This window comes from Cryptomeria japonica, chromosome 7 (genome assembly GCF_030272615.1).
Source record: "Cryptomeria japonica chromosome 7, Sugi_1.0, whole genome shotgun sequence".
In the NCBI taxonomy this organism is placed as follows: domain Eukaryota; kingdom Viridiplantae; phylum Streptophyta; class Pinopsida; order Cupressales; family Cupressaceae; genus Cryptomeria; species Cryptomeria japonica.
Window position 1 is genome coordinate 297,646,767 of NC_081411.1, and position 20,351 is coordinate 297,667,117.

A 20,351-nucleotide genomic window follows, 5' to 3' on the forward strand; every position below is an offset into this window, starting at 1 on the left:
TGTAGAGTCAAAAATATCACCCTCGTCACCTTTAGTGGCAATTGCGACATGTGGCACCTCCTCCACGCTGCTTGGACGACAGGTTCAACAACTTGTCCTTTTCTCCACTGAAGAAGTCCATGTCAGCTTCCCCAGAGGCGTTACCAACTCTGCCAATTTGACAAATTCACGGACGCAGGCACGACGCGGAGACGTCCGCGCAACGCGCAACCGTCACGCCAACCTGTCAGTGAACAGGTGGTCGTTGGGACGATACGACCCGCGCTAGGAAGGAATCATAATGCCTCCCTGCGCGGCCATTGACATTCAGACTCGTCCCTTAGCCTATATCCTGGGTTTTGGGACATTCCAAAGGATCTTTTGGCAAATTGGAGACTTGCTCTTGGAGATTAAAACTCTTGGAGACACCACCACCATTGTTGAAGCATCGTCAAGCTACCAAGTTTACCAAGCATACCAACACTTGCCAAGCATTAGGGGAGTAATCTAACTCTATCTTGCAAAACCCAAAATCTCGCTTATTTTCCAATTAGCAAATAGTATAACATTGTCTTTATATTTGTCTTTGCATTCTTCTTTACCAACTTCTTTATCATTTTCCTTTCCCGTAGCTTTTTAGATTGTCCATGGAGGTGGAAACACCAAAACGGGGGTTTGACTTAGGCAGATTGCAAAACACAACCCCCAACATTTTCCCTCTTGCATTTGTGTAGGCACAGCTTCGTAAAGAGGAGATTATCTTGCAAGAGGCTTCACAGCATAGACCAGTTGTGAGATTTCTTTATTCTCTACTATTTTCCTTATTTTTGTTTCGTAATCCATGTTTTTCATAGTTTTCAATATGTTTTTAGCTGTTTCATAAGTTTTGTCAGCGCGTCCAAGACTTTCTACCCGGACTCTATGCTCTATCCGTACAGGACGATAGTGCGCCGCGCTGGTGTCCCAACTACGCGTGCTTGTCCTGTGGACAGATGCTCTACAGAACCGTCCAAAGACACTTCCCGGATGGCTAACGCTCCTTGTATAAATCCGTTATCCCCTGGCTCATCTTAGCGCCAGTTCATAGAGGTAATCGGAAGGACAATTTGTTCCTCGAGGTGACAAATTCCCTCCATTATAGTTATCATGGCAAAGCAAGACTTGATAAGAAGGAGTTTGTCTATCCGAGTAACATTCATTGTTATATTTGATCTTAGGAGTAGCGTAGTCTTCTTAAACCCTATCTTTTAGCCCTTTTTAAATAAAGTTAATTGTCTATTACTACTTCCATCCGGAGGAGATTCCTGCCCACACCTCTTGGTAAAAGTATAAAACAAACTGTCTTGTCACATTCCAGCAATATTCAAACATTCAAGAAGAAATCAAGATTCAACATAAGTCCCCTTGGCTTACCAACAAACACATCAAACCATTGAGCTATCCATAAGTCAAGACTTGACTATAGAAACCTTGGAATCGCCATTGTTGATCATATAATTCAGTATCCAAGAAGATTTCGATCAAGAGAGGATAGAATACTTTTGGCATTTTATTTTGTGTTTGATTGTGTATAAAAAACACATCAACGCTATGTTTTGAAGAAAAATCAGTTAAAATATTTACCACTAGAAGGCAGCCATTTGGTAAAATCAATCCCAAGATATAGGAGTCTGTCCCTCAAACTACCAACCACTCTGCTCGATCCTCCTGCTACAACATCTCTGATGACAAAGTTCATGACTCGGATATTTTCAGGCAAAAAACTTGTATCTTCCTAAATTACCCTTTTTCTGTTTGCATGTGATTCCCTGAGCAATTAAAATTTGAGCAGTAGCTCCATGCTCCTGCATCCTGATTAAATTAGTTGTTTACTCAAAATTCAAATCACCTTCTAATTTTAAACCATTCAGGTTGCAATTCTAACAAATTTGCAATCGGACTGCTACAGGAAAAGTTTGATGATAATGTATGGACTCGTTGACCTAGCCTTACAATGGAAAAAAAAATAAGGTATATACCCATATATGAATTGTGAAAATACCCATAACTGCACTTTATAGTTTATACTCACAATTATCTAAATAAAGTCAGGTTTCCATGCCCTAATATTGAGCTAAATTACATTTCTAGAATGGTTGGTTTGAACTACAATCAAGCAAAAAAATTAAAAGCAAACCACATGGCACTTCAAGATACTGACCACAATCGTAATCCATAGCATAGTATTGGAACTCATTAACTGCTTGATATTTATTTTCTTTGTGTTTCAGTACTCCTGAATCCATGTGCTTGTACAGAGTGGTCTATCTAAGAAACTGTAAATTGATATCTCAATTCATCATTCATCCTGATGATGGGTCACAACGCGTTGCCTGAGCTGTCGAGGTTTTTGATATTTTTATTAAAAAAAAAGAAAAAACAATGAAATAAATATTAAAATAAAACAGGAAATTTGAATGCGTTTTCCATCCAGAAGCTCTCACTCAACAGAGTTTTTTAAACTACATCCCTAGCTGACCCATTCGAGCCAACCTAATTCAAATTAGGAGACTCGCTACTTAAAAAATCTTGCAAAAACAAAAAAAGCATAAAGCTGCCAACATGCGTCTCCCTCTGTTATTTAAGCATCTAGGTTTTAGTTTTCTAGTGTTGAAAATACTATAAAACATGATTATAGCACAGAGGGCAGAATTTTGCAAACTCTAGATTATTTATATCAATTTTTAGAAGATTCTCATTGCTGTTTTGACTGATTTAACTTTCAAAGTTTTTCACCTTCTTTGGCCGAGTTTCAAAGTGAGCCTAATATCTCAATACCGTGCTCTCAACGACTATGAGCTGCAGAAAAGTGAAGTGCTAATAGCACAAATTCTTTGTCAGAACTTTTCTTGCTAAGCTGGTCGAATTAAATCACAACAATCCCGTTTTGAATTAAGTGTATCTTAATGTGTCATTTGGCCCAAGGCAGTTAAAAATTGTAAAAATCTTTATTAAACATAAAACACTCACAATTACTTCGCACACGAAGATTACTTTCCCTAAAGCTCAGTTAACTGTAGGGTTTTCAAGATAGAAATAAGTACCTAATCGGGCCTGACAAAATGGTTGAGCGTGACAGAAAATTGAGCTCTGCTTGCACTAATTTGAGAAGGCGGTCTTTGCAGGATTGTGTGATTTTGGCAGTTGGTAGAGACCGAATTAGGTCCACCACAACGTTGCATCTCCTCGTCAGAGTTTCATTCATTCTGTCCATCTTCAGCTGACCATTGAGCTTTGCTAAAGCCCTGGTTTTAGTTCAAAACAAACCAGGGGGTATCGAAAGATCGATTTTACATGCAAGTGTAATTTATGACACGTGCAAATCTGCAACAGATCAATATTTTGAAAACCCCTTGTAAGAGATGTGTGAAAGTGGTTTTTCACAGCATCGAAGCTTTTGAAAGCTTGGGTGAACGTTTTAAAATGAGAAATTGATTCCCCCTTGTTAAGCCGATAGGCTTTTAGTGGGAGAAAGCCGTCAGAAAATTGGAAGACATTCCGGTGGTCGTCAGAATGTCTTGTCGGCAGCGTTTTTCTTCCGGTGCGTGCGTGTATGCGGTTTCTTCCGGTGCGTGCGTGTATCCTCTCCGTGCATGCGCTTTGTTTCCAATGAACGCTGTCTTTAATGATGTCTTTAATAATTTTGTCCTCGAGGTTGTGCATGAATGTCGACGTTCTTTATGCGTGTTGGCAACCCTAAAATGTTGTTTGTTTTGTTGTTGTCGCTGATATTTCGCTCTGCAATTTACGCTCTGCAAATGTTTGCATAGATTGTTGGCTTTTGTTCGAATATTTCGCTCTGCAATTTTCGCTTTGGAAATGTTCGCATAGATTGTTGGGCTTTGTTCGAATATTTCGCTCTGCAATTTTCGCTCTGCAAATGTTCGCATAGATTGTTAGGTTTTGTTCGAATATCTCGTTCTGTTTTGTGACTATTTTACTAGGCTTCCTTCTGAGCTTGGCACTGTTTATGGTTTGAAGTTGCAAGGTAAGCTTCCATTTTTTTTAAATAGGTTTTCCTTTTGTATTCCATTTTGTTTATAGCCTGTTTATTTTGTGGTTCCGTGTGTTGTCGGCAATATTTCACTGTACAACTTTCGCTCTAGAAATGTTCGCATAGATTGTTGGGTTTTGTGACTATCCTTCTAGGCTTCCTTCTGACCTTAACACCGTAAATGGTTTGATGTTGTAAGGTAAGGTTCTAGTTTTTTTTAAATATGTCTTTCTCTTGTATTCCCTTATGTTTATAGCCTGTTTATTTTGTGCTTCTGTGTGCTTGCAGGGTTGCTCCTCTGTTTATGTTGCTTAACTGTTTGTGGGCGTCGCTCCTTCCAATTTGGAAGCAATTTTCGAAGTTGTTTTGTGAGTAGCAAGTCGTGAAAGGTTTGAATTTGCAAGGTAGATTTTTGTATTATTTGTTTTTTTTTCTTTTTGTAATGCATTTTACTTATTTTTTCCTTCTGTGTGCTTGTAGAATTGTCGGTTTGTTTATGTTCTTTAACTATTTGTGGGTGTGGCTACTTGCACTTTGGAAGCCATTTTCAAGGCTGGTTTGTGACTTTCACGACATGCATGCTTTGAATTGGCAATGTAAGTTCCATCGTTTGCAACTATAATATTTAATTTGTTTTAGTGTTGTAAGCCTTATTTCACTCTGCAAATTTTCGCATGGGTTTGTATATAGTGGTGCAGTTAGGTTTTGTTTTGGTTGTGCCTATTTTATTCGGCTCCTTTATGAGCTTTATGCCTTGAATGGTTTGATGTGCTTGCAGGGTTGTTTGTTTGTTTATGTTATTTAATTGTTTGTGGTTGTGACTATTGAAATTGCAAGGTAAGTTCATGTTTTATTTAGATTCTTTATGCGCCCTTGGAATCCTAAAATCTATTTGGTTTTGTCGTTATTGGCAATGTTTCAGTCTACAAATATTCGCATAAGGTTGCATATAGTCGTCGATCGTGAATGGTTTGAATTCTTAAGGTAAGCATTGATTTTATTAAAAAAAATTCGGTTTTGTAATACTTTTTTATTATAGTCTGTTTATTTCCTCCTTGGCTCTACTTGTAGGGGTGTTACTTCGTTTATGTTATTTAACTATTTGTGGTCGTGACTACTTTCAATTTGCTAGGCACTTTCACATTGCTTTGGATATAGTTGTTGACTTAGGTTTTGTTGTCACTCTGAGTGAATGGTTTGAATTTGCAAGGTAAGTTCTAGTTTTGGTTAGATTCTTTTTTGTTTTGTACTACATTTTTCTATACTCTGGTTATTTCTCGGTTTGGTGTAATTGCAAGGTTGCTACTTTGTGTCTTTTGTTGTAGGTCAAAAGGGTTTTAGTTTGGTTTTGCTATTTGCAGATATTTATTCATTTAAGTTTATTACTTTGTTTTAATCTTTTCGTGCTCGGTTATGTGCACCAATGCAGACTGTTTTATTGGGCTTGTTTCTGAGGTTGTCAGCGTTGAATGGTTTTACGTTGCCAGGTACTTGTTTATTTTGTTTTTAAAGTTTTCAAAATTTGTAATGCATTATTTGATATCGTCCTTATTTTTGGGTATGTTGTGCTTGCAAGATTGTTACTTTGGTTATGTTATTTAAGTGTTTGTGGACGTGATTACTTTCAATCTGCATCGTCTCTGTTCACTTTGACAGGTATTTAGGTTTTGACCATTTTGTTACTAAGAAAATTATGGCTTATGTTAGAAGTGTTTTAGTTTGCTGGTTAGATCCATAAAATCTAATTTCTTTTGCTATTGTCAAGAATATTTTCCTGTGGTCATCTCCAGGCATGTGCTCTGTTTCTCAAACAACGTTGTCTTTAATGATTTTGTTCCCAAGGCTGTGCATGATTGTCGACGTTCTTTATGTGTGAAAAGATTAAGAAATTGTTAGAGTACCAATGTATATATGTATGTATGCATGCGCGCGCGCGCACACACACACACACACACACACACACACACATATATTTTAGAACACCTTGAAGTACTGATATATGTATATGTGTATACACATGTACATATATATACATACATGTATGTGTAGGCATCTATACATGTATATCAATACACACATGCACGCATATATATATGCATGTATGTACATATAGACATGTGCGTATGTATACGTACATAAAATACTCTATGTTGTAGTCTGAAAGTAGTCACGTCCACAAATAGTTAAATAACATAAACAAAGTAGCAAGCCTGCAAGCATAAAGAAATTTTTACAGTGTGAATACATACATATATATATATATATATATACAAATGCAATTATATATATACATCTTCATATATATACACATGATGTACATATATATATCAATTTATCTTACTAAATAAAAGCCTTCGTGTGCACAGAGCAATAAATACTCACAGCTAAAACATAACCTAAGTCGACAACTAAATCAAAAATTACAAGAAAATTTATAAAGCAAAATACTTTCAATAAGACAACCTTGCAAGCAAACGAAAGGAGAAAATAAGTAGACCATACAAAAAATGCATTACAAAACAAAAAAGAGTTTAAATAAAACCCAAGCTTACCTTCCAAATTCAAACCATTCATGGCATGAAGCTCACAAAGAAACCGTATAAAACTGTCATAACCAAAACAAAACCTAACTCCACAACTATATACAGCCTTATGCTGCTGTTGTCAAGAATGTTTTCCTGTGGTCATCTCCATGCATGTGCTGTATTTCTCAAACAACACTATCTTTAATGATTTTGTTCCCAAGGTTGTGCATGATTGTCGATGTTCTTTATGTGTGCAAAGATTAAGAAATTGTTAGAGTGCCAATATATATATATATATATATATATATATATATATATATATATATATATATATATATATATATACACACACACACACACACACACACACACACACACACACACACACACGTGTATATAGGGTTTTATTAAATCCATGTTTTAATAGCTCCATTGTAAAGTGTGTAAGATTTGTCGATACAAGACTACATTGTAGTCTGAATGTAGTCACATCCACAAACAGTTAAAAAATATAAACAAATTGTATATATATATATATATATATATATTTAGAACACGTTGAAGTACTGATATATGTATATGTGCATACACATATGTACATATATATACATACATGCATGTGTAGGCATCTATACATGTATATCAATACACACATGTACGCATATATATATGCATGTATGTACATATAGACATGTGTGTATGTATATGTACATAGTGTACTCTATGTTGTAGTCTGAAAGTAGTCACGTCCACAAATAGTTAAATAACATAAACAAAGCAGCGACCCTGCAAGCACACGGAAGGAGAAAATAAACAGACTATAAACAAAATGCAATACAAAACAAAAACATATTTAAAAAAAATGGAACCTTACCTTGCAACTTCAAACCATTAACGGTGTCAAGCTCACAAGGAAGGCCAGTAAAATAGTCACAACGAGAACCAACGTAACCACCAAAATAGTCACAATGAGAACAAAACCCAAAAATCTATGCGAACATTTCAAGAGTCAAAATTGCAGAACGAAATATTGGCAACAACAACAAAACAAATTCCATTTTAAGGTTGCAAACACCCATAAAGAACGTCAACATTCATACACAGCCTCGAGGACAAAATCATTAAAGACATCATTAAAGATAGCATCACTTGAGAAACAGAGCATAAAACAGTCACAACGAGAACAAAAGCTAATAACCTTATGTGGAAATTTGTAGAGCAAAATATTGTTGACAACAACAAAACAAATTAGATTTTAAGGTTGCAACCAGCCATAGAGAACATCGACTTTCATGCACAACCTTTAGATGAAATCATTAAAGATAGCATCGCTTTGCCAACAGAGCCCACACATGGAGATGACCACAAGAAAACGTTGGTTGACAAAATATTTGGTTAGGGTAACACAAATCAGATAACTGACTTTGTGCACATGAAGGCTTTTAATCTCTAAGATAAATAACCACTGAGAAATGTTCCATATTTAGAACATTAATATATTATAATTGATGTCTATAATTTTGATTTTGTGACAACTGTAAAATTGAATACTTACATTGCACACTAAAAGCATTCATGCCCATACTTAAATATGCATCCATGTATACATATAGATATATATGTATATATATCAGATGTATATGTATACATCTATGTACACTAATATACACATGTATACCTGCATGTATACACATGGATATATATATATATATATACACATACTCTAAAATAAATGCAACTAAGCACTTCTCTTGCAAAGTGAAAGCTTTGTAAGTTGACACATTAGACAATTTACAAAACTTAATGTGTTATCGTAATTATTACAAGTTTTTAGAGTTAGTTAATAGTAAATTCATTATGGTTGACAAAAAAAAATGTGATCTACTTAAATATTTGCTCTATTATTCATGTATGTTCACTTTTTGTAGTGATGCATTTCCACTCTGTCATTCAAACAGAAAACAACCACACTAACACTATCAAATTTCAACAATGGATACAAGTTTGAAAGCAACAGAGGACATCAACACTGTAATTGAAAGCATGTTGCAAGAAAGCAACAAGTTAAAGAGTAACCTCAAAAAGATCATTGCCCACTACGAACATAAATCACCAAAGCAAACAACAGTCAACCTCTCTACATCTTCTAGTGTTGTAACAACCATAGATAGTATTGAAGTAGCACCTTTCCCAATACCAAGTACTGAACAATTAGTTGATCCAACGACTATTTTCACATTGGGAGACAAAGTATTTAAAAGGAGTGATAACGACCTTGGATGGGTTGCTTGGGTTGATCCTATGTTGTTGTAATTATTCAATCTTTGAAAAGTTGCATTCTTTTTTTGGTTAACATTCAAAACAAACAAAGGCATTCCATATTTTCAAAGATCTTTGATTAGATAAACTCATATTTTGTTAATATGCTCTCAAATATATAAATCATTATGTCATATTTAATGTTTTTTGAGCTTATCAGCATATAACCAATTATCGCTTTCAATGCATGTTTCAATCACATTATGGTCAATTCATTACCATTTGAAACAAAAAATAAATTGTAACAACATTGCTCTATGCTCACTTAATTTTACTCTGCTTGTGCATATATACCTTTGATAAGCTTACATCATGTTGTGATTGTATTCTGATATAAGAACTACAATTCATCATGCTTATAATTTACTTTTAGTTCTCAAAAGGTATACATGCACAATGGCATCTTCAGCAACTACCTTTGAATCCATAGAGCACTCCACTATTGATAATTTGGTAAGCTAAATTATCAAAACTTTTCAATATAGAAAGCTTTTATGCTCTTTTTTTCGACAGTTCATCGGTCTTTTCCATACCATCCTTTTCATTACCACATGCATGCTTTTTTCATAGCATAGTACAAAAGTAGATGCATACTCTATACATAACATAGCTTGATTACATAATTTACTAACACAAGCTTTACATTAACAAGTAAGGAAATATATGAGCTAGTTGCCATTAAAATTAAATCCTCTATATTCATATTATTTTTTATAGGCAAAAAACCAAGAGTATGTCCCTACCCCTTTTGTAATTCAATCTATCAATACTGGGGATGACCTTCCTTCAGCATTGCTACAAGTTTTATCATTTCAGAAAATGCAGAACAACAAAGATGATACTAATAGACATAAATTAGTGTTATCTAATGGCACATACATGCAGTTGGCAATCGTGCCTTCTAAATATGCTACTCTGATAGATTCGGATATTCTAAAAATAGGCACAATAGTCCAATTATCGACCTATACATGCCGATACATATGGAACACAAGGTAGGAAATCAACTATGATTATTAAATACAATATGTTTCATCTTTTTTTAATTTTGTTTATCTATAATTAACAATAATTTAAGAAGAAGTCTTTTGTTTTCACAGGACTATTGTAATACTTAGTTTGGAAGTGAAACAAACTGATTGCCCGTTCTTTGGTAAACCAAAATATCTATTCAAAGAACAACAACCAAAAATTATGTCCGAGGACAGACCATCAACATCTAAACGATCTCTTCAATTTGCAACTGAATTGCCATCCCCACAAACAACAACTTCTGAAAATATAAGCCCTATCAAAACTTTGAATCCATACCAAAATAAATGGACTATCAAAGGGAGAGTTACTCATAAACGGCCTATTGAGGCATATAGCACAGCAACAAAAAATGGCCATGTGTTTAGCTTTGACATTGTTGATTGTGATGGTTCTGAAATTAGAATTACATGTTTTGATGAGATAACTAAGTTACACTCTAACCGTGTGGACATAGGTTCACATTATATTATTTCAAAAGGATTTGTTAGGGAGGCAAATGCAAGGTACAACAAACTAAATAGCCATTTAGAAATCACCTTGTTTGATACATCCATACTAAAATGCTGCACCAACGAAGAACAACCAGATCAACAAAATCCTCCTTTCACACCCATTAGTGAATTGTTTCATCTAACAAATAACATGCTGGTTGACATAATTGGTCTTGTTCTATATGTTGGAGATATCATTCCTATACACAGGAAAGATGGCACTCAAACACAAAAATGTGTGGTGAAAATTAATGATCTATCTAGTTCAACAATTGACATCAACTTATGGGGTCCAATGGCAGAACAAAAGGGCCTAGAATTGAAAAATATGTTTACCAATGATAGTGTGCTTATCCTTGCTTTGCGTAATGCTCGTGTTGGCTATTTCAATGGGAAGCTTATAAACATAACAGTCGCAACAACATTACATATCAACCCAAGTTTTCCAAAAGTAGAGCTTCTAACACTAAGAGGAAAGGACCCTTTGCTTGATGTACCCTTTGTTGCAGAAACTATCCACATAGATGGCAGATATACTAGAGTGACAATTTCTTCAATCCATGAGCAAATGAGCATCAAATCAGAAACAATTCAGACAACATTGCTAGCTGTTTTGCAGTTTGTGAACGTCAATGACCAAAACCTCTATTACGCAGCTTGCCCACTGATAATCAATGGAAGGCCTTGCAAGAAAAAATGTACACAGTATGTTGATGATTCTTGGTTCTGCTCTAGACATCAAATGACTATGCAAGACTGTAATTATAGTTACCTCTTGCCTCTAAAGTTGCAAGATGCCACAGGTACTCTATGGGCCACTGCATTTGATGAGGGTGGCATTCACTTGCTACACAAAACTGCAAAACAGCTCTATGCACTACAAAACGATGCAACACCAACAGAGACACCTTCCTCAGTGATCAAGACCTTACTATCATGTTACTATTCATTCACAGTGTTGGTTTCTATTGAGACATATAATTCAGAAATGAAGATGAAAGTGACAGTCAATAAAGTTGCTTCTGTTGACTTCAAAGCTGAGTGCCATGCATTACTTGCAGAAATTGGCTGCCTAAGTACAGATACTTAAAATTATAACGCATCTTTTCTAATTATTAAACTTTGCAGTTTACAATACAATTATACTATTAGCTAATTTTCATATTTAATACTTTTACATACACAAACAAGTACATTTTACAAAGACAAGGGTGCTTCTATAAATATCTATATGGACATTTCTTACATCTACCAATTATCTGTTTGAAAGTTTTTCCTCTTGACATAAGTTATTTTCAGTCATAGTCATTACTTTTAAATGTGTTGACACTATGTTGTTTGCAAATAAAATATACATATATGCACGTATATTGTTCTTTTTCTGGTCTTATACCTATCTGTATAACAATACAATACATAACTATATATAAGTATTCGTAGTTATAGTATTTTCGATATATACATGTACTTATATATGTGCATATGTTCATATACAAAACCTTGAATTTTTAAATTATATGTATATGTACATGTGTATATGTGTACATACATCTGTATGTATCAGAATATACTATGGTTGTGCATACCTATATTACAATCATGCTTTTAAAAACACAAAACATAAAAAATTATTATATCTATACGTAGATATATGACAATGCTACCTTTTGCAAAACCAAGTTGCTAACAACAACATATTTACATAGTACAACACTAGAAAGTCAATTTATGACTTTCCACAACCCATACATTTCAAGTAAAGCCAATTAAAAAGATATATAAAAAGCTGTACATATAAGTTGAGCCAACGAGAGCAACAAAACAGTAGAACAGATCATTACAGATACAAATAAACACAATAAAAGTAGTTTACATACATAACAAATCCTTTGAAATCACATAACCATACATGAAGCAATTTTCAATTCTTATACATTCTTCATACATGCTTCAAAGTTAACTACCTTCAATTATGAAAATTCTGACATACCTCCTCTCTCTTTAAAATATTAGATATCTATCCAGCCTTGCCCTCAAGAAATTGATGCTATCAAATTGAAGAGAAGCCAGACCAATAGAACTTATTATGCAAAGAACAGAGCCGATATCTCCAAGAATCGACAACTGAAGCGTCATGCACTTCATAGACCTTCCAATAACTCATGGCAAATATTAGAAACAGAAAACAGTGATGTTGGCAAATTAATCTCAATCAAACATTTTCTACTGCTCTTGAACTTGCTATGAAGGCTGCTTCGTTTCAAATATGTTGTCTAATTTTTACAAAAAGATTAATATGTTGGAGGTCACACAGCCATGTTCTGTTTGCAAATAAATGTATGTGGGCATGACTATTAAAAAACTCAATCATATAGTTGTGTGCATGAGATGTTATGGTGAAAAAGGCCTCCACCGCTTCTCATTATCAAACAATATGGACCCAGGTGAGCAACCTTCTATTTTAAAGTCTCTCTCTCAAGTAGAAGAAATGCTCATATCAAGAATTGCCCCTATTTTACAAGTAACACATGCAAGGGGAGGGCAATACAAATATTCTGTCCATACAATAAACTTCCCACAAGATATTTCTGATATTGCAATAACATTACCTCAGCATATTAACCAATTAGAAATTATAATTGTCCGTAGAACAAATTTCCAAGGTTTAACTTATGGCTGTTACATGAATAGATTTCACGTCATGAAAGCATTGGCTTACAAAATAGAACAGGATCAATACTACAAGGATGTAGTCATTGATCCAGATGCAGTGCTTCTATTGCCAGAGCAAACCACTAACATTATAGACCTACTGCATTTAGTACATTCCCCGCAAGAAGATGTTGTTGAAGATACCTCTACTGTACCGGATATTGACAACGAAGAACAAATCAGGGAGAATAGTTCCTCATTTATCCCACAACTACCATCATCAATACTAGAACTTGATGCAATCAAAAACATCCTCCATCTAGATAGCAGCATCAACAACATTATTCCTTGACCACAAATGAGTACATCACCTATCAATGAGTACAATACTGAGGACCTCCTTTCCATGGCATTCCCAACGCTTTTCCCTACTAGAATAGCTTTACCACTACAATAAAGAGCAAAGCAAGTGCATTTACATGAATATGCTTTGCACTTGATCAAATACTATGATCAAAGATTTGGGCAACATGTTCGCTTTAGATATTATATCTACAATCTCATGATGAGACATCGATCCCAACAATCAGCTTTTGTCTTCATTAAGACTAATCTACAAGATAATCTTCCACAGAGTCTTTATGGTCTAAAATGATACTTGCAAAACACACCATCAAGTGAATTACCAAATCATATCATGCGATATGCAGCCTCATTGCGTGGTACACGAGCATTTTGGAGCAAGTCCCGGTGTGACCTTACATCAATGATAGAACAGTTAGGTGCACCTACACTGTTCTTCACCTTAAGCTCAGTTGACACAAAATGGTCAGACTTGCATAAGTTATTGCCAAAGTTAAAGTCAACTACTACACCTAACAACAGAAGACAATTTACTAAAAATTTAATCAATAATCCTCACATTATAGTTTTATACTTACACTTAAGATTTCAAATCTTTCGTGATGAAGTCATTGTGAAACAATTGAAAACTATTGACCACTGGTACATATATGAATGACAACACCAAGGCTCTGCACATATACATGGATTTCTTTGGTTTCCCCAAGCACCAAATGTTGATAACCTTAACTGGTCAGATCATGCAAATATCCAATCAGTTAAACACTTCTTTGACTAGTACATCACAACATGGAATCCACGTCCTGAAGAGACTAGCTTGAACATGCAATATATGCCTGCAATTTTAGATCCATGCCTTGCAGATATAGAGATCATATCCAAATCAGATCCTTGTACTGATTACACTGAGTTACTCAATGTTGTTCAATGACATACAAAGTGTTCAGAGTATACCTGCTTGAGGAAAAAAAAGCTCAATCCTTCAATGCCGATACAAAGCTCCTTGGCTTGAACAATCTGAATCCTCACTAATATTAGACCACAACAATAACCCATCATACAAACCAGCAAGGAATCATAGCCGCCTAAATGTACACAACCCTACAATGCTCGCCATATGGAGAGCAAATATTGACTGTCAGTCTACCTGCTCCAATACAAGATCCAATACACCAAGTTCAGTAATTTGAAGGTATGTAACATTCTTCAAATTTTATGTCCTTTACTTTCAGGTTTCTTGCTTTCTTCATGTTCTCTAATTGTTCACAGTTTTCACCTCTACTTTGGTTATGTTATTTCACTGTTTCGGGATGTGATTACTTTCAGTCTGTAACGTCTTTGTTCACTTTGACAGGTATTTAGGTTTTGACCATTCTGTTGTTAATTAAATTCTGGTTTAACTTATAAGTGTTTTAGTTTGTTGTTCTTTGTTTTGTTCCTGCTTTGTTTCTATTACTTAACTGTTTGTGGGTGTCACTACTTGCAGTTTGCAAGCATTTTTCAAGGCTATTCTGTCTGCTTCAAGCAATGAAAGGTTTCAATTTACAAGGTAGATTCTTGTACTATTTGTTTTCAATCTATAAAGTACCTGTATGCTTTCTCAAGGTTTTGAATCTGTACCTATTATTCAATTCAACATTTGTTGCCTTCTCTCTCTAACAGTCATTCCCACTTTCAGGTTACTGCAAAAAAAATCTTAAACAAAAGTTAAGCAGAAAAACTACCTCACAACAAAGAAGTACTCACATCCATCATATAGGAGATTCCAATTCTGCAATTACACATTCATCAGGTATTATATTACTAAAAAATAATATCTTTCAAATTTTCAAGATTTTCAAAGTTTTTAACTTCACCAAATTTTTATCTTATCCAAAACTAACATATATAAATGAAAAAATGATGCTGGTCTTTCATCATATACATCACATGCAATTCAACAAAAGGCTATATAACATGCTGCTCTTACCAGCATGGTGGATGGAGGGTGGATAACAACAAGACTTTGGGTCCAACAAAAATTTTTGGTTAGGAATAATATAGCCTACAAAAAAAACTGTATAACTATATTCATAACATATTCTTCAAGTACATCATGCTGCATACACCAGCATGGGGGATGGTGGGTGGAAATATTAAAATTTGGGAACAACCATTGGTTGGGATATGTACACAAACAATTAACTCTTTCACTTTAATAAAAATTTCTTATTCAGTTATTTCAATATCACAACTCTTAATATGTGTGACTCTACAACATAGATCACCTCATGTCTCTTTTTCCCTAACTTCTCTAAGCACTCTCATTTATTGAAGAACCTTACTTTATTAAAATAAATAACTAAGTGATTCAAGACACCATGCTACTCATGTGTATTTGTATAACTCTATTGAAGGCTTCTACCCTTAACTAAACTATATCACTCATTCATGCTCCTTAACAATCACACCTATCGGCCTCCTGTTGCAGGCACTTCCCCTGCAACTGCTAGTTATCAAAGTTATGGAATGTGCTAGCAATTGAATGAATGAAACAAGGCAAAATATATCAAATTAATTTGTTTTTAAGTTTATTTTTATGTTAGTTTTTTTCTTATGTTCAGTAAGAAATCTTTTTTTTGTGAAGTTTTTTTTTTTCAAAAAGTTTATTCAAATTGTTCAACTTTAATTCATTATCAAACTAAATATCTTTATAAGTTGCAAATGTTATTTTATTTTCATTACCTTCTTTCTTCTCACTCTTCTTTGGACACCTTCCATCTACTACCAGTTTGACATCTCAATGATTTCAAATGATAAGATCGAGTCCTAAATTATGTAATTAGAATTTTGACCTTTTCATTGATCAGAGATCTCAAATAAGATTATCTATTATGTAAAATTATTTTATTGTATTTGTTTAATTAATATTATTGCAATGAGTTGAATAATTCTATTTTGAATAAATTAGAAAAAAAAAAAATTTAAAATAAAGATATAATTTGTAATCTATTATGATTTTTTTAAAATTTCTAATATTCTATAATTTAATATTATAATTCTATTTTTTAATTTTTTTTATTCAAATTTTATATTTTTTATTATTAAATTTTTTCTATAACTTAATACTAAAATTATATTAATATCCTTTTTTTTATTTTAAAAATCTAATATCATCTCTTGTTATACTTCTCGCTAAGATTCAATAGTATCATTTCATAACATTATTTTAATTATTATGTAATAAGATTTGTTCTTATAATATGATTATGTCTTTATATTCTAAGAATTATTTATATAAATTTTAATATTGAATTTTAATATTATAGATATTACTTTTCTATTAATATAATTTTTAATATTTTAAACTCATAATTTAATATTTATATTTTAGTTTTTACAATCATTATTTAATATCTTTTTGTTATTTGTTAAATTTTTTGTAGTTATTAGTTTTTGTTGTTAAGTATATTGTAACAGTTATTGATTAATAATTATATTTGATAATAAATTATGGTAAATTATATTTGATAATAGATTATTTAATTATATTTGAACTCTTAAGAATGATTAAAGCTAAAATCTAATATCTTTCATAATATAAAAGATAAACCTAATTATCTTATAATATTAGAAAACTACTTTTATATTACTCTAAATAACATATATTTGCTAAATGCTTTCATCTATCTTTTCATTTCTTGGTATAATCAACACTTAAAAAAAAAAAATAATATTATTAAAATTAAAAAAATTATTTACAAAACAAAGAGAGAAACAATACCATCTCAAGATGACCAAGTCATAATATTATTTACAAAACAAATAGAGAAACAACATCATCTCAAGATGATCAAGTTAGAGCTCATAATGGGTCAACATGGGCTAATCCATCTTTAGAGTCAAATGAAATTATGGAGTGGTCAAAACCTGAACTGGGGTGGGTTAAGGTCAACTCGATAGAGCTTCTAAAGGTAATATAGACACTTTAAGAGTAGGTTATGTAGCTAGGGATGATAATGAGAACATATTGGCAATTGGGGCTTAAAAACTATTGGAGGGAACAAATAATGAAGATAAAGCTAAGGTGGTGCTTCTCGTAATCATTCTAGCCTCCAAACTTTCAATATCCAAGTTGCATTTAGAAGGTGACTTGCATATTATAGTTAATGCCATCTCAAAATGAGAAGCTCAGAATTGCAAAATTAATAAATACATCAAATTAATGAGTAAACTATATTATTTCAAAGATTTTAAAATCTCTCATATAAGGATATATGGCAATAGGGTTGTGGATACCCTATCTAATTAGGATTGGCATTTAATGATGGTAATGATGGTTTTTGTTGGAATTATTTCTGAGGCATGAGAATTGAGGTGGAAAAGGATGGAGTGTAGGATAGAGATATAGAGAGGTTAGGTAGATAGAAGTGGAGGTGATATTTAGAGAGAGAGAGAGAGAGAAGGGAAGGAGGTAGAGAGTTAGGGGAGTTAAAAGTAGTGATGGATGAAAAGAGAGGTAGGTAGGGAGGAGGGGGGAGATAAAGAGTGTGAGATAAAGAAAAATATATAGGGAAGGAGGGAGGGAGAAAATGAGAAAGACAAAAGTAGAGAGCAAGATCTATGAAGATGAATAGAACTAGGGAGGAAGGGAAGAAGAGGTATGTGGAGAGAGGGAGAGGAGAGATAGGGAAGTAAAGACAGAGCATGGGAGGGTGGGACAAAAATAAAGGGAGAGAGAGAGAGAGAGAGCACTTAGTGATTGTTGAAATTTGATTATGTCTAAGAAATTATAAGATCTAGAGTTTGGGGAGAGAAGAGAAAGTGAGATAGAGAGAGGTGAAGAGCGAATGAGAGAGATAAGAAAATAGATAGGTTTAGAGCTTAGGGGAGACAAAGAGCATGAGATAGAGAGATAGAAAATGAATGATGATATAAGCCCATTGATTATTGAAATTTGACTAAGTCTGAAAAATTATAAGATCTCCTAAAATCTAGAATCTACATTATGACTCCTAGAGATTTGAAACCGCTCTCACACATCCTGGCAATATATACATAACTTATACTTAAATGTTATATTTTTATGTATAAAAGGGAATGCAATAAATAAATAATGCAACAAAAATTACAAAAAAAATTATGTGCAATAAATTTTGGTTTTACCAATCTATATTAAAGAATTTATAATTTTATACTTACTATGTAAAAAAAAATCTAATATGGAGTAAATGTCACTTTCTAAAAGTGTTATTAACTATAAACAAGAAGTTATTAAAGCTTACATAAGAAAAATGCATGGATATCTTTTAATTTTTAATACATTTACAATTTTCACAAAAAATCTAAAATATCACTGTGTATGGTGAAAATGGATAACAATAATAACAATATTGAAAGGCTAAATGAATCCAACCACAAAACCCTAGCCTAACAATCAACAAAGATCCACCATAACATATGAAGATTACCTAAGACAATGCAAATCACATGAAATCACAAAGATTATACCATCACATGTCCAATAGGGTTTTGATCTCCATTCTTCCTATCTCCATTGATCTTGCTTGATATATTTGCTCTCAGATTTTTATATGCACAAGAGCTCAACAAAGAACAGAATGTGGTTGCAAGTAGGATCGTAGTGTAGCCAAAAATGATCATTAGCATGAGTGATTAGGGTTTGATAATGAAGGAGGCATCTCCTTAAATAGAAGACACAATATGAAATGGAGGGATAAGATTGAGAGGTGTAAAAAGAGAGGTCGGCTAAGATTAGAGGGTAGGTAAAATAAATACCAAAATAATGAAAGAGGTAGGTAGTGTAGGAATTAAGAGATGAATGACATGTGTCATGGGTAGAAAAAGCTAATGAATTAATTAAATAAATAAAGATTTATTTAATTAATAGAAGAAGTAGGATAATTAAATAAATAAAATATTTATTTAATTTAGGAAAAGGATAATTTAAATAAATAAATGTATTTATTTAAATGAGAAATAAGGCTAGAAGAGGATAAATGAATTAATTAAATAAATAAAGAATTATTTAATTAATAGAAGAATTAGGCTTAGATAATTAAATAAACAAAATATTTATTTAATTAGACATGACAATTTTGGGTGTCTACATTTTGCCCCTCTTTGAGACAATGCGGCTTGTCACGTTGTTTCAAAGAAGATAAGATGAACTGATACAAAGTTGCCCCAGAATGGGAATAATATGCCCCCTCGAGAGATTGGATGAAAATGTCTGGAAAGATTGCAGATAAGCTCTCGATAAGAAAGAAAGGCTAGAATAGAAAGGTCGGATAAAGTGACAAAGTCACGGGATGAAGAAGACTGACTCGAAAAATGAAGGCGAGGGCTAGGGTAGGCTATAAGAGAGACCACGGGAAAAAGACATCCTCATTGTCATCTACACCTTCACGAGATCAAAGTGTAGAGCGAGAAAAAGAGCAGCAACAGTCAGCAGCGATGGCTTTCGTACACAGATTCGACCGTGTTCGCCGATTTCAGAGACCAGCAGAGGCAGGAGAGCCGGTAAGTACCACCAAACCTCCTCGTACTTTGACGCATTTGCCTTTGTCATTAATGCATAGTAGATAGGGCAATAAATGCGCTTAGAAGTAGGATGCAAAAAATGCAAAAACTAGGAAACCGCGTCTGCGTGCTTCAGGGGCGTTTATGTTGTAAAGTCGCGTTTGTGAACAATGTAGGCACGTTTATGTCAAACAGGCGCGTCTGTGTTGTTTAGGCGCACTTGTGCAGTCAATAGGCACGTTTGTGAGTTAGAAACGCGTTTATGTCTGAAAATGCAAGGTTTTGTCTTCTAGGTCAAATCGACAGTTCTGTGATGAACATACGTTGTCGATTGGATAAGCTGCTGAGAGGATACACTCAAGCAGGTCCTCTAGGAAGACTAGGATAGATCAAGGCACTTTGTGATGAACAGGGAGCACCAAGATAGAGTAC

The 20,351-nt window shown here is 33.7% G+C and overlaps 2 protein-coding genes across 2 annotated transcripts in view; one reads left to right on the forward strand and one right to left on the reverse strand.

The window, feature by feature from the left end:
• LOC131076384 (uncharacterized) overlaps nt 1–3,443 on the reverse strand; it is a 74,502-nt gene extending 71,059 nt beyond the window's left edge. Inside the window, exon 1 of the mRNA XM_058013529.2 lies at nt 3,063–3,443. Coding sequence (XP_057869512.2) covers nt 3,063–3,232 — 170 coding nt within the window. The 5' untranslated portion in view covers nt 3,233–3,443. The remainder of the gene's footprint in view (nt 1–3,062) is intronic.
• Nucleotides 3,444–10,533: 7,090 nt separating this feature from the next.
• On the forward strand, nt 10,534–11,472 carry LOC131076379 (replication protein A 70 kDa DNA-binding subunit E-like). Its single transcript, XM_059208580.1, has one exon. It carries the CDS (start codon nt 10,534–10,536, stop codon nt 11,470–11,472), a length of 939 nt encoding a protein of 312 aa, XP_059064563.1.
• The last annotated feature ends 8,879 nt before the right edge of the window (nt 11,473–20,351 follow it).